At 45.3% G+C, this 14,511-nt stretch overlaps 1 protein-coding gene across 1 annotated transcript in view; it reads left to right on the forward strand.

Annotated features, from left to right (window-relative positions):
- Positions 1-14,511, forward strand: part of SEPTIN11 (septin 11) — a 116,786-nt gene that overhangs the window by 50,570 nt on the left and 51,705 nt on the right. The window contains exon 2 of the mRNA XM_032224549.1: positions 6,088-6,202. Within this exon, the coding sequence (XP_032080440.1) occupies positions 6,088-6,202 (115 nt within the window). The remainder of the gene's footprint in view (positions 1-6,087; positions 6,203-14,511) is intronic.

The following is a 14,511-nucleotide window of genomic DNA, read 5'->3' on the forward strand; positions in this document are numbered from 1 at the left end:
AGTAAAAAAAAAGCTTTATAATAAATGAATGTTTTTACGGGTTAATTCTTAATGCCACTGCTTGAAGATTCCAAAAATCTATTTTGACATATCCACAGTGAGTAAAATTTTACAACCCCAGGGGCAGAGGGTGAATATGTCCCCTCTTGAGGCTTTTTAAGATCCTGGGATGATTAAGATGTAGGAAGCTAAGTCGAGGAGCCCTTTAGATGAGAAGAACAGACCAGTAAATGTTTCTGTAACTAGGACGGCTTCATTTCTTTATTTTCAAGCTGCCAGTTGTATAACGAATGACTAATATAAACAGGAAAAAGGTTGTGAATGACTAGCTTGTGGAGAGTTGTGTTGAAAGATGAATCTGTAGGGTGTTTCTGGTCTGGTCTGAAGGTTAGGATGTTGAGGGGGGGAGTGGAAGTACCACACACCAGCCTGTTAGATGTGAATTACACCACCTAATATTGTATACAATTTTAAAGATAATTGGAAGTCTTAATTGGCAAGGGCTGCTTAGCACAGAACGAAAAAGGGAGATAAAATGATTTCTCTAATAGAAATAAGTTCGTGTTTTTTGCTTTCCTGCCTCAGCTGGAATAAAACACAAGCGAAGATGAAATAATAAGAAAGGTTATGGACTGTGCCGAAATGGAAAAACTAACGAAAGAAATACAGGGAAAGGAAGAATCAGAATTCTACCAGATATGGGATAAATGGTATAGGTGGATGGAGGAAAGAAACAAAAATCAATGAAGGAATATAACAACACTCAAAAAATAATAGTTATGAGTAAAATAAGAGGGTTAAGAATGGTGAGATCCAAATGAAATACAATAGAAGGGGAAATAATATAAGGTGAGCGGTATCGATTGATGATTGCTATTATAAAGAACAGGAAGTTCCTGTTTGTGTTGTATTGTGTAAATGTGTACGTCTAATTTTTGTGTCTGTGTATTTTACATGTTTGTTAATAAAAATCTTTTTTTAAAAAAACACAATGATCTCACATGGTGCTTTTTCAAGAGAAAACTGGACTTACTTGTTATTCTTTGAAGAGGTTTTGCTTCCCCATCCAAGAAGCTTCTTCAGCTCTTCCCCACCATCCAGCCAGAGCTGAATAAGCTCCTTGAATGAGAAATGAAACGTCTTCAAGGAAAAAACCAGAAAGTCCAGTTGCCTCTTGAAAAAGCACCTTTGCTACAGTCATGGCCTGGTTGACTGGAGAATCTCCATAGAAACCACAGTCACCTTTACGGCTAGGAAAACTAGTGTTTGTGGAAGAATTAATGTTGCCTCTTCCACAGAGCACGATGGCTCAGTGGCTAAAGAGGTTGGGCTTGTCAATGGAAAGCTGACAGCCCAGGTTCAAGATCTGGGCGTTGTGCGATGAGGCGAGCTCCCATTCCTTGCCTCAGCTCCTGCCTGCCTAACAGTTTGAAAGCATGCTAATGTGAATAGAAAAATAGGTACCATTTCAGTGGGAAGGTAACAGCATTCCATGCACCTTGGCATATACGTATCCATGCTGGCCACATCATGACCACGGAAATTGTCTTCAGATAACACTGGCTCCCTAGGCCAAGAAATAGAGATGAGCTCTAGAGTTGGACACAAATGGACAGGAGAAACCTTCACCTTTTCAATATAAATGAGGTTTTAAAGGAAGAAGGCTATTGTGGCCAGTCTAGGACAGGGGTATCAAACTCTATTTCATTGAGGGCCGCATCAGGATTGTGTTTGACCTGGGGAGGGAGTGGGTGTGGCCAAGGTGGGCATGGCCAGCTCAACATCACTCAGGGGCGCCTGTGGTGGCCCGAGCACTCTGCCAGCGAAAACGGGCTCTTGAGCCCCGTTTTCAGCTGCGATGGCCTCCTGCAACTCTCTGCCAGCGAAAATGGAGCTCCGTTTTCACTGGAAGAGGCACCGTGAGCCGGTCCTTTGCTGTTTCCAGGACGTCCTCGGGGGCCAGATCTAAGTACACCGTGGGCCAGATCCAGCCCATGGGCCTTAAATTTGACACTCCTGCTCTAGGAAACCAAGGGATCTTTCTTCCCCCTCTCAAAGTATGTGAATCAGGGTAAAAAGAAGGAAAAATGCAACAGAAAGAACATAAACATGAGCGTGGCTGGAGGACGGAGAGATATGAGATATTTCCTTGGCAACTAGGAAAAATTCGCAGAAAGAAACTTGGTTAAATGTTTGGGAGTCATGTAGTAGTAGATTTAGCAGATCCATGAGTGAACTGCTATTTACACAGATAATCCTCAACCCACACTCATTTTCTTAGCAACTGTTCCAAGTCACAACAGCACATGGCCAGTCCTCACACAACCTCACATCATCCCCACAATCATAGGATCAAAATTAGGATGCTTGGCAACCGTCATGTATTGTTGTGGTCCACCAGTGGCCTGCAGAGCTGGCAGCAGAGTCGGACAGTAAGGAGGTTGGGGAGGAACATGGGCCAGTCCTGGAGTCTGGGGAAGGCTCGGACGAGGGCTCTGCGTCGGAGGCAGAGAGGGGGCCATGGCCATCTGGTTGTTATCTGCTGCCTCCGGAGCCTCCAGAGCTGGACCTCAGCGAGGCAGAAGAACAATGTGAGCCTGTTCCAACTGTGCGCATGCGCAGAGCTTCCAGAAGGCAAAAACAATTAAGACAAAAAGGGCGACTTGGGAGCAAGGCTTGGAGATGAGTGGCCCCTCCCATAAGACATATGGGGAGGAGCAAACGGATGTGAGCCTTTCCAGGAAGCAACTTTGTCAATTCTTGTTCGTTCAAACTCCGAGAAGCTCCATTTGATTCTGTGTTCCGTTTGGCCTTGCAAAACTAATTGTCAATTAGGTCTCTGGCAGTGTTTCAAGGGAGATAAAGTTGGGTGCTTATCAGCCTTACCCTGAAAGACTGTGGCAGACTTCTGTTGGACTCTTCAAAGACTATTTGTGAATCATTATGGGCTGCGAATGAACATAATTCACAGCCGCTTAAATAAAAAGAGGGTTTTTGGGACTAAGCGTGTGATTTATCCTTTCTCAGGAAGCCTAGGTCAGAACATGTATTTACGATGATTTCAACATCCTGGGGTGATGTGATTGCCATGTTCACCTGTTCCCAGCTGCCTTCCGACAAGCAAAGCCGAGATTCACTTAATATAACCATGCGATTCACTCCACAACTGCAGTAGTCCACTTAAATCCTATAGCAGTTCCTATAGTATTTATTACCGTTGTTATTTTTTGCTTCGTTGTTTTCCTGTGCAGTAGTTTTAATGTTTCTAAGCTACCCAGAGTCATCTCTAGACAAGATGGGTGGCACATAAATTTAATGAAGAAATATTAAATTAATAATAATAATAAATAAAGCATACTGGTCTGGACTAACTAGGAGGCAATACATTAAAATGGCACAACTGTGTCTTAGGTAACCTGCTGTGCGATGCCCCCTGCAGGTGAAAGGTAAAGGTTTCCCCTGTCAAGATGTATCCAACTCTAGGGGGCAGTGTTTCTAGCTGAGGGAGCCAGTGTTGTCCGAAGACCCTTCTGTGGTCATGTGGCCAGCATGATTATATACCAAAGGCGCGTGAAACACTGTTAACTTCCCAGCGAAGTGGTACCTATTTATCTACTTGCATTTGCATGCTTTCAAACTGCTAGGCGGGCAGGAGCTGAGGCAAGGAACGGGAGCTCACCTTGTTGCACATTTCTCGGGCCTCGAGTTGTCAGCTTTCCACTGATAAGAGCAGCATCTTTAACCACCGAGCTATCACACTCCATGGAGGAGGCAAAATTATTTCTCCCACAAACACTAGTTTTCCTGCAGCTAAAGATGACTGTGGTTTCTATGGAGATTCTCCAATCATGCAAACGTCTGATAATGTGAAATCAAACTTGGGTAAATCAGAATGAGTTTGCAAGAATGATTATTTTGTCCTGTCACCAGAATGCTTTCTCCTTACATTAAAAAAAAAGCATTGTAACCTTCGAGACACATTATGTGTTCTGACAGAGGCTTCCCAAGAGCATGAAGCAAACTCCTTGTCCCGACAAAAAAACCTTTTATTAATTCACTGTAAATTCTGCTCATTCCCATCCAGCAAAGTCTTTCAAGGGAGGATTTACAGTCACAGACCTTATCTGGCTTGGAGAGCTGCCAGGCCCATATCCGCAGAACTTGGCAAGGAGTCTTGGAGAGTCACGAACCAATGAAGGGAACTAATTGTCTCCTGCAAACTCCACTCCCCTTTCTCTCCTCTTTTATTTCATCTGGGAGGGGCCATTCATCGTCCACCTGTGGCCTTACTCCCAAGTCGACCCTTATTCTTTAGCTGTTCTTTTCTTCTGGCAACTCTGCACATGCGCACACTGGGAACAGGCTCCAGCTGTTCTTCTGCCTCACTGATGTCCGACTCCGAAGGCAGCTGATAACTGGCATACGGCTCTGGCCCCCTCTCTGCCTCCGACACAGAGCCCTCATCAGAGCCTTCCCCAGACTCCAGGACTGGCCCATGTTCCTCCCCAACCTCCTCACTGTCCGAATCTGCTGGCCTCTGGTGGGCCACAACATTATGGCATGATACCTTTTCCTGTCAGCAGTTTCCAATCCTTTCCTTTAATGCAGGCCATGACATCCTTAAAAAGTCTCGGAGACCACCCTTATAAGGGAGTTGTTTTAAATTTGTCTCTCATGAGCAAATTAGATAACCGCCCTTGCTACAGTTTGGGATTCCCATGTCCTAACCATACAATGATGCATATAAAAAAACATTGGCTCATGATGATACTGCACAAGAGGCTCCTATTAAAATTTGGAGGAAGTTGGGTCACGAATGTTTGTGAGTCAATAGCATTTCAAATAATCAGGTCATCTCCAGTTTACTGAGCGATCAACATGAATTGAAAATGGATCATGGAGTACAAATTGGGGGCGATACCATAAAAATTGGTGAATACACTAATTTCCTCTGGGGTTAGCATTATTTTAATGGTGAAGACTCCATTAACCTGGTAGAAGAACCTGGCTTGTTTTACATACACAAACCTCCATTTGTATTGTCCATTTGTTTTCCTGTTTCCACTGAAAAGGAGTTTGGATAACTGGCAAGGAAACACCTTTCTTAGTCACCCTGGAAAGTCACTTCCAAGCAGAATAGCCACCTAAATAAGCCAGTGGTCCAATACTGTATTAGTATATTTAATAATATATGTTTAAGTTATTAAATAAGGTGGCTCAGTGGCTAAGACTCTGAGCTTGTTGATCAGAAAGGTCGACAGTTCAGTGGTTTGAATCCCTAGCGCCGCATAACGGAGTGACCAGTGTCCCAGCTTCTGCCAGCCTAGCAGTTCAAAAGCATGTGAAAATGCAAGTAGAAATATAGACACCATCTTTGGTGAGAAGGGAACAGAGTTCCGTGCGCCTTCGGCGTTTAGTCATGCCGGCCACATGACCACGGAGACGTCTTCGGACAGCGCTGGCTCTTCGGCTTTGAAACGGAGATGAGCAACGCCCCCTAGAGTCAGGAACGACTAGCACATATATGCGAGGGGGAACCTTTATCTTTAAGTTATTAAATACAGATACAAGCTATATTTGAAAAGCCAGACCATTCATGTCCATCTCCATAGAGAAAGCGCCCCTGACCTTGTACTAATAAATAGTAGTTAGTCCTCAACCTATGACCACAATTGAGCCCAAAATGTATGTTCCTAAGTGAGAGATTCGTTAAGTGAGTTTTGCCTCATTTTACGACATTTTGTTGAGTGAATCACTGCAGTTCTCCTATTAGTAACACGCTTGTTAAGTGAATCTGGCTTCCCCACTGACTTTGCTTGTCAGAAGGTCGCAAAAAGGGATCACATCTCTCCGGGACACCGCAACCATCATAAATGTGAGTCAGTGGTCAAGCATCTGAATGTAAATCGCATGACCCCCAGGGATACTGCAAAGGTCATAAATGTGAAAAATGGTCATAAGTCACTTTTTTTCAGTGCCCTTGTAATATGGAACGGTCAGTAAATGAACTGTTGTAAGTCGAGGACTGCCTTAAATGGAAATTGGTTCTGCAGAGGCCGTCAAACCTTTTTCTCTTTGGATTTGCAGAATGACGACCTTCGAAATCTCGCCTTGTCAGGCCACGTCGGCTTCGACAGCCTCCCAGATCAGCTGGTCAACAGGTCAACCTCGCAAGGTTTCTGCTTCAACATCCTTTGTGTCGGTAAGTCCTACTCGTGAGACGGAAGTCATTTTCTGCAGTATTTCCAAAAATGTGATTGGTTGCTGTTTTCTCAATCGGCCATAAGAGGGAGCCAGAAGGACTGTTAGCTCTCTGTTCGTTAGATGCTGGGCTGATCTGATCTGAGTGCCGTGAGCTATTGTAAGTTTTGCAACTGTTAGCAAACTTTGAGTACCGGACTGATTATATGATACTGGACTATGTTATTTGGATTATCCCTTAACTCAGTGGTCCCCAACCTTTTTATCGCCGCGGACCAGTCAGACGAGCCTCCCTCGGCCTTCCGGACCGGCGGGTGGGAAGGCGGCCATCCTGGGCGCGCGTTCCGCAGGGGGGGGGGCTTCCTTCACGCCAAGGCTGACAGCCCGCGAGGCCGCCCCGCCTCCTCCTCCTCGGCCGCCGGGGGAAGGGAGGGGGAACCGACCCCGCGATCCGCTCGCTCGGGCAGCCCTTTTTCCTCGCTGCAGTTCGGCGGGGGAAAAAGATGGCCCTGTGTCCTACTTCGGGCAGGCGGGCGGCTGGCGCGGCGGAGGCCGGCTGCTTCCGAGGGGGTGGGCCTCCGCGCCGCGCTCCATGAAGGGAAGAGGGGGAGAAGGCGGGCTGCGGCCGAAGGGTCCCCGAGAGCCCCGCCGGCCTGACACAAAAAGCGCTTCGGCGGAGCGGCGGGGGGGGAGGGGCGGGAGGCAGGTGACACTCCAGGAGGGGGGGCAGAGCTGCGCCGCGAGTCTTACGTAAAGCCTCCCCTCCCCGCCTCGGCGGAGGAAAACATCTCCCACCTGGGTGGGGCTGCGCGCGAAGCGCCTCTCGGAACGGCGAAGCTCCCCAAGTTCCCCCGAAACGGCCGCGCTGCGCCCCTCCCCCCCGCAACCTTAGTTTCTCCTTGGGAGGAAAATGCAGCGCCGCCGCCCCCTCCTGCCCCCCCCTCGTCATTCCACGGGGCAGGCGGGCCGGGTGAGTCCGCGGACAAAGTTTCGTCTCCCAGGCAGCCTCCGCCAGCAGCATCCCAAGTTCGGGCCGAGGCCGCCGCCGCCGCCCCCTCCCTCCCGGGGCGAGCAGAGCAAGAGGGCGGGGGGGAGATCGGGCCTCCCCTCGCCCCCCCAGCCCCGCACATCTGGGGCGGGGGGGGGGCAGAGAAAGGGCGCGTTCATGAGGACTACAAAGTTGCAAATATGGCCCCCGGCCGCTGCAGCGATCATGGCCCCCGGCCGCTGCGCGGCCCGGTGCCAGGTACTCCACGGCCCGGCACCGGTCCACGGACCGGGGGTTGGGGACCACTGCCTTAACTGAAAGACATTGATGACTGACTGTCTTATCCGTGTATGACTTGGACTGTTTGATGGACTCTGATACCTCTCTTTCCACGAAAGTAAAAGCCTATTTAAACTGCAGTGTCCCTGTATACTGGTTTGTGTGTTCTCCAACACAACTCTCACAACGCTTCTCTGAATGCACTCGATCTCCCAACGGGAAGCTTACCTAACACTTCCTCTTAAAGATAACCATGTATGAAGACAGGAAGCATCGCTAAGATTATATTACCAGTATCTGTGCCAACGCCGGTGTTCACCGGAAGGGCAAAGGGTATCACATCATACATAGAATGCCAATGACATCATTACGGTACAGAATGATGCAAGTCCCTAATTTGCACCGTTTGCAAAATCAAACTCCTCCAGTGTTCAAAAAATGTGACATTTCAGAGCTTGGAAACTTTCCTTTGAAACTATGACATTTTCCTGATAGGCAGTCCTTGATTTTAGGATCACAGCTGAGCCCCAGAATTTATGGTGCTAAGCAGGACAGTGAAGTGCGTTTTGCTCCATTTTACAACCTTCCTTGCCATCGTTGTTAAGTGAATCACAGTCAGTAACGCTTTTGTTAAGTGGATCTGGCTTCCCCCGTTGACACTGCTGGTTGCAAAGGGTGATCACCTGAACCAAGGGCAGAGCCGCCATCATAAATACATGCCATTTGCCAAGGATCTGAATTTTGATCACATGAACATAATTGTGAAGAAATGGAAACTTTTTCCAGTGCCATTGTAACTGTGAACGGTCACTGAATGAATGGTTGTAAGTTGAGAACTACCCGTAATCATTGTTGGATTCCCAGACTTTTGAAGCTAGGGACCCCATTGTTTTTTGTCTTTCAAATTTTGACAAGCCTGAGTAGGTCAATATCCTTGGGCACGCAACTTGAAGTTGAATTTGAATCTGCCCTGAGTTAGTTTTTCAAACTAGGCAAACTTTAAGATGAGTAGAATTCAACTAAAAGAGTGTAGAGAAGACCCAACAAAGAGGATTAGGGGACTGGAGGCTGAAACAAATGAAGAACGGTTGCAGGAACTGGGCATGGCTAGTCTAGTGAAGAGAAGGACCAGGGGAGACAGGATAGCAGTCTTCCAATATTTGGGGCTGCCAAAAGAGAGGAGGGGGTCAAGCTATTTTCCAAAGCACCTGAAGGCCAGGAAGGAATAATGGATGGAAACTGATCAAGGAGAAATTCAACTTGGAAATAAGGAGAAATTTTCTGAGAGAACAATCAACCAATGGAACAGAAGTTGCCTTCGGAAGTTGTGGGAGCTTTCAAGAAGAAACTGGACAGCCATCTGTCAGAAATGGTGTAGGGTCTTTTGCTCGGGTGGTGGGTTGGGCCAGATGACCTACAGGGTCCCTTCCAACCAGTGGTGGGATTCAAATAATTTAACAACCGGTTCTCTGCCCTAATGACCAGCTGGGTAGGCGTGCCTCGGTGGTCATGTGACTGGGTGGGCGTGGCCAACTCAACGTTACTCATGCCGATGGGCGCTTTGCCTTAGCTGTTACGATGTAATAAGGTTTAACTGGAGAGGCAGTTTCTGTAAGCAGGGCAATAAAGAGTAGGCTAGAAACAACATCAGAATGTTTCCTTCCTGCCTTCCTTACAGGATTAGCCCTGTAAAATGGGGGGGGGGAGAAAGGAGATTTCTTCCAAAAAACGGTTCTTTGAACTGTCTAGAAAGTTAACAACCGGTTCTCCCGGATAGGTGCGAATCGGCTGAATCCCACCACTGTTTCCAACTCTGTTATTCTTTTAACTTCCAAAATTCCCCAGCCAGTATGAGGGGTTAATATGTCCGCCAATATTAAAAAAAAACTGATATGGCTACCCTTTTTAAGAGACACAATTCTGGCTGTCCCCTGCTGAGGCAAAAAAAACCAAAACACACACTCTAAAAATAATAATAAAAGCAAAGTGATTAAGGCATAAAACCTAGCATCACAACCTATTTAGACAAAGCAGCTAGCCGCCACCATTTTCAATCTCCAGCCTCACCCCATTTTAGCACATAGGGGTTATTTCTAAGTGCAAACCTTCAAAGTTCCCTTCGGCAAATGTTATGAAGTCCTTGTGATACAATAATTCAAGCGAGTGAACTAATTTCAGTTTGTAACTAGTATATTTATGTGTACGTCAGGGCCAAGACTTTTCAAAACTGTTATTCCAGCTTTATGGTGCTCTGGAATGGAGGTCATGACTTTCCCTGATAAAGAAGGAATCTACAGCAATGCATTATTTACATAAGGGCTTCCTGACTGCTTATCAGCCTGAGAAGCAAATCCTACAACCTAAATTATAACTGTAGAGCAGCCATCTGGATTTTGCTTCTTTTGAAAGCACAGGGGAGGGGTGAAGTCCTGCATTTTTAATGCCTCCTTGTATCGAAGCCATCTTCGGTTTAGAAAGTTGGGGTACTACAGAGAACAGTCCTAGATAAAACTTCCTTGGAGTTTTAATCCTCCACATCAGGGGTGTCAAACTCGATTTAATTGAGGACCGCATCACGGTTATGTTTGTATGTCTTGAGGGCCGGGTGGGCATGGCCAGTTCGACGTCACCCATTGAGGCTCTGTTTTCAGCCACGATGGGCATGTGTGGGTGTGGCCAGCTTGGATGGGCGTGGCTAGCTTTACATCACCCATCGAGACTCTGTGTTCGGTCACGATAGTCCAGTGGTGGGTTTCAGCCAGTTCACACCAATTTGGGTGAACCGGTGGTTAACTTTCTCAGCAGCTTAGTGAACTGGCTGTTGGAAGAAATCATTAGGGCAGAGAACCCTTAAATTGTTAAATTATTTGAATCCCACCACTGCGATAGCCCTCCCCCAGATCCGTTTTCAGCCACAATGGCCTCCTGCAGCCCTCTGCCAGCCAAAATGGAGCTCGGAAGGGCCACAGCGACACCGTGGGCCGCAGTGGTGGGTTCTGGATCCCATTCCAACCAGCACGATTGGAAAGGGCCCAGCAGCGTCCACATGGACACGCGCACGCGCATGCATCTTACAGCTTTCCCGAGCCTCCACGACACTCCAGCTGCTCAGCGGAGCTTTGCATAGGCGCTATATGCGGAGTGCGCTGAAGTGCCAAAGACTTAAAAGACCGGTAAGGAGCTTTGGCGGGTGAGTGGGCCCTCCGGAGCACCGTACCGGAATGGTATCCGGTGATCCAGGCAGGCTCCAATACGCCCGTACCGGGGTGTACTGCTTGCAACCCACCACTGGTGGGCCGGTCCTTCACTGTTTCCAGTGTAGGCCCATGGGCCAGATCTAAGCACCCTGCGGGCCGAATCCAGCCCACGAATCTTGGGTTTGACACCACTACTCTATATGCAGAGAACTTAATTCCTGTTAAATGTGGGAAGCATTTAAAAAGTGTAATAATTCTCTAGCATTTAGGCTTTTATCATATTCCTCTGCTTTAATATTCTAAAGAATAGGAACAGAACACAACAGCTTTATTTGGCCAAGTGTGATTAGACACACAAGGAATTTGTCTGCTGTGCATAAGTGCACCACAAGAAAAATGGGTGATGTAAGATATTCTCCAGAACACATTTGAGTGTTTTAATCATCTGAATATGTTTTAGATTCCTAAAGTACATTGGGAGTTGGATGTTTACAGGTAGTCCTTAATGTATAACCATTTGTTTAGTGACCGTTTGAGCATTGAAGAAACATGTTTTTCACACTTATGACCATTGCAGTCACGTGATCAAAACTCAGATGCTTGGAAACAGATTCATATTTATGACGGTTGCAGTGATCCCCTTTTGCGTCCTTCTGACAAGCGAAGTCAATGGGGAAGCCAGATTCACTTAACGACTGTGCTACTGACTTAACAATTGCAGTGATTCACTTAACAACGGTGGCAAGAAAGGTTGTTAAATGGGGCAAAACTCACTTAACAACTGTCTAGCTTAGCAATGGAAAATATTGGGCTCAATTTTGGTTGGTAAGGCGAGGACTATCTGTATTTTATATTTTTAATTTAAATAAAAGTTTAAATTAAACTAAAAGTTATAATTTCGGAGCAAGAAAGGACTGATTCTACGTAATGTACAAATTACATTAAAGTGCACCATTTTTTTGCAGGCCTATTTAGAAATGGCTAGTTTCATTGCAGCCTATTCCATGTGTGTGTTAGTTGAAGTCATTTTCCAAAACATTTTTCAGGCTCTTGAGATTACATTGACTGCTTCTTCATCCACATACATTTGTGGTTTGACTTTTGTAAGCTGACTGCTGCGTTTGATACTGTATGCTGAATTTTAACTCATGGTTTCCTCGTGATTGCTCGCACAACTTTTTTTTTCCTTTTGAGATACTGAAACAAATTGACTTTTAAGAGTTAAAATCAAAGTCGCTGTGCCAAACAAAGAAGCTATGGAAGATCCAAATCAAATGTCTCCAGAGATTTGAGTGTCTCTGGAATGCAAAAAAGTTGTTTCCTCCTCTTAACATTAGTATTTTCTCTCTTCTCTTCCCTCCCCCTTCCTTCCTTTCCTTTCCTTTCCTTTTCTCTTTCTTCTCTTCTCTCTCCCTCCCTTCTTCCTTTCTTTCTCTCTCTCCTCTCCCCCTCCTTCCCTCCTTTCTTCTTCCTTCCTTTCTCCCTCCTTCCTTCCTTCCTTCCTTCTTTCCTTCCTTTCTCTCTCTCCTCTTCTCTCCCCCTCCCTCCCTCTTTTCTTCCTTTCTTCCTTTCTTCTTTCCTGCTTTCCTTCCTTCCTTCCTTCCTTCCTTTCTTTCTTTCTTTCTTTCTTTCTTTCTTTCTTTCTGCTGCAGGCTATATAACCAAGTAGTTTAATCTTCTAACTCCTTAGTGTGACTGATAACTGTCTTGAGACTTCTTGCATTCCTGAAAAAAACTTTTTTTGTGTGCAAGAGTGAAATAGTTGATCTCTGTTCTTTCTTTGGCAGAGATGACCTATTCCCATTTCTGTCCCTTTATCTGATATCTGATTTGTTTTTACAGTAAAACTTCATTTATTTCTTTAGAAAAGAGACATCGACTGAAGCCTTGTGCACTTTAAAACATCTAGCCTGGGGAGATGGATTTAATTGTTGAATTCCTTTTTTTTTTTTTTTTTGCAAATCAATGTTTGGGGGGAAAAATAACAGAATTGGGCTTAGGGATATTTAAGAAACTTTGAGGATATAATGATGTGAAGCTGACAAAAATCAGTTGCCTTTTTTCCTCTGCCATTCCTGTTCTTCGGCCAAATGCAATTTTTGAAATACAAGTAGCAAAAGATGAGGAGTGCTGTTCAGTGCAGTGTCATGACAAACAAAAGTTCGAGAGCCAGTACAGGTAGTCCTTGACTTATGACCGGTCACTTATCAACTGGTTGAAGTTATGACAGACCCTCCCAAAGGTACTAAAATTCTGAACAATTGTTTCTTCTACACGGACATGTGGCATTTTATGACTATTTGCCATGTCCTGTGCTTTCAGGCAAAAAAAATAGCACTGGGAATGCATTGCAGCGTTTAACGACCTGGGCATTCACAGAACAGCCATTGTGTTTACTTAATGAATTCTGCAAAACAATGATAAACTTCGTGCTTTGTTTTTGCTGAAAATCAAGATTTATTTCCATTGCTTTTGGCAAAAATGCCCCATTGCAAACAGTGGGTTTGCTTTATAACTGCTGCGTTCGGTTATAATTGCAACAAAAAAAAATCATAAAATCAGATTGGTCTTGTAGGTGACTAGTTTTTCAACCGTCCTGACTAATAACTGTAATGAGCAAGCTTCATTATCGTCATAAATTCTGGACTATGTACTATATAATTGTTAATAAAACAAAGGAGATCACTGTAGATTTTAGGAAGAACCCACATGGTCCTACTCCACTCAATATCAAGGATGCAGCTGTAGTAGTTGACAGTATTAAGTTTCTGGGGGTGCAGATAACCAACAATCTGAATTGGCCTCTCTGCACGACATCCTTAGTGGAGCATGCAAACCAGCGTCTTCATTTCCTGCGTCGCATGAGGAGAGAACATCTTTCTCCTTCTGTCCTGGCCACTTTTTACAGAAGCACGATTGAGAGCATTTCAACAAACTGCATTCCTGTTCATTTGGTGGCGGCAGCGCCTCAGATAGAAAGTCCATACAGAGAGTGGTGAGGACAACAGAGAAGATTATAGGAAGCCCGCTTCCTGTTATTCAGGATGCTGCTTATAAGCGCTATGTGCTTAGAGCTCAAAGCATTGTTAGAGACCCCACACACCTACTTTACGGTCTGTTTCTGTTGCTCCCCTCTGGCAGGAGGTTTCGAAGTATTCCTAGCAGGACTACCAGATTCTGTAACAACTTTGTTCCCTATTCCCTCCATCTGGTAAACTCACTTTTTCTCGCCATGTACATGTATACATCTGAACTAGACCGTATTGTTTCTCTGTGTCATATCATATATCTGGGGATATGCATAATTTGATATTTATTTATTTATATTGTCGTGTGTGTAGTGTATTTGGAGCTGATAACCCTTTGAGCTGTATGCAACGAAATTTCATTTTAATGCATGCCGATTAGTGTACATTCAAAGTGACAATAAAGTTAGTCTAACTCTATAGCTCCTTCTTAAAAGCTCTCAGCTGGAAAGTTTTAGATGAGTGGACTTAAACTAATCAAGGAGAGAAGCAACTTAGAACTGAGGAGAAATTTCCTGACAGTTAGAACAATTAACCAGTGGAACAGAAGTTGCCTCCAGAAGTTGTGAATGCCCCAACACTGGAAGTCTTTAAGAAGATGTTGGACAGCCATTTGTCTGAAACAGTATAGGGTTTCCTGTCTAGGCAGGGGGTTGGACTAGAAGACCTCCAAGGTCCCTTCCAACTCTGGTATTGTATTGTATTGTATTGTATTAAAGGGGTTTGTCTCGTCTCCAGGCTTAATCTAGCCACTATGGTGGTTATAAGCATTAATGAAAGCACCTAGTTTCACATTTTCACTGTCATAACAAATTGTTAG

The sequence above is a fragment of the Thamnophis elegans genome, chromosome 9 (assembly GCF_009769535.1).
Source record: "Thamnophis elegans isolate rThaEle1 chromosome 9, rThaEle1.pri, whole genome shotgun sequence".
NCBI classification, from domain to species: domain Eukaryota; kingdom Metazoa; phylum Chordata; class Lepidosauria; order Squamata; family Colubridae; genus Thamnophis; species Thamnophis elegans.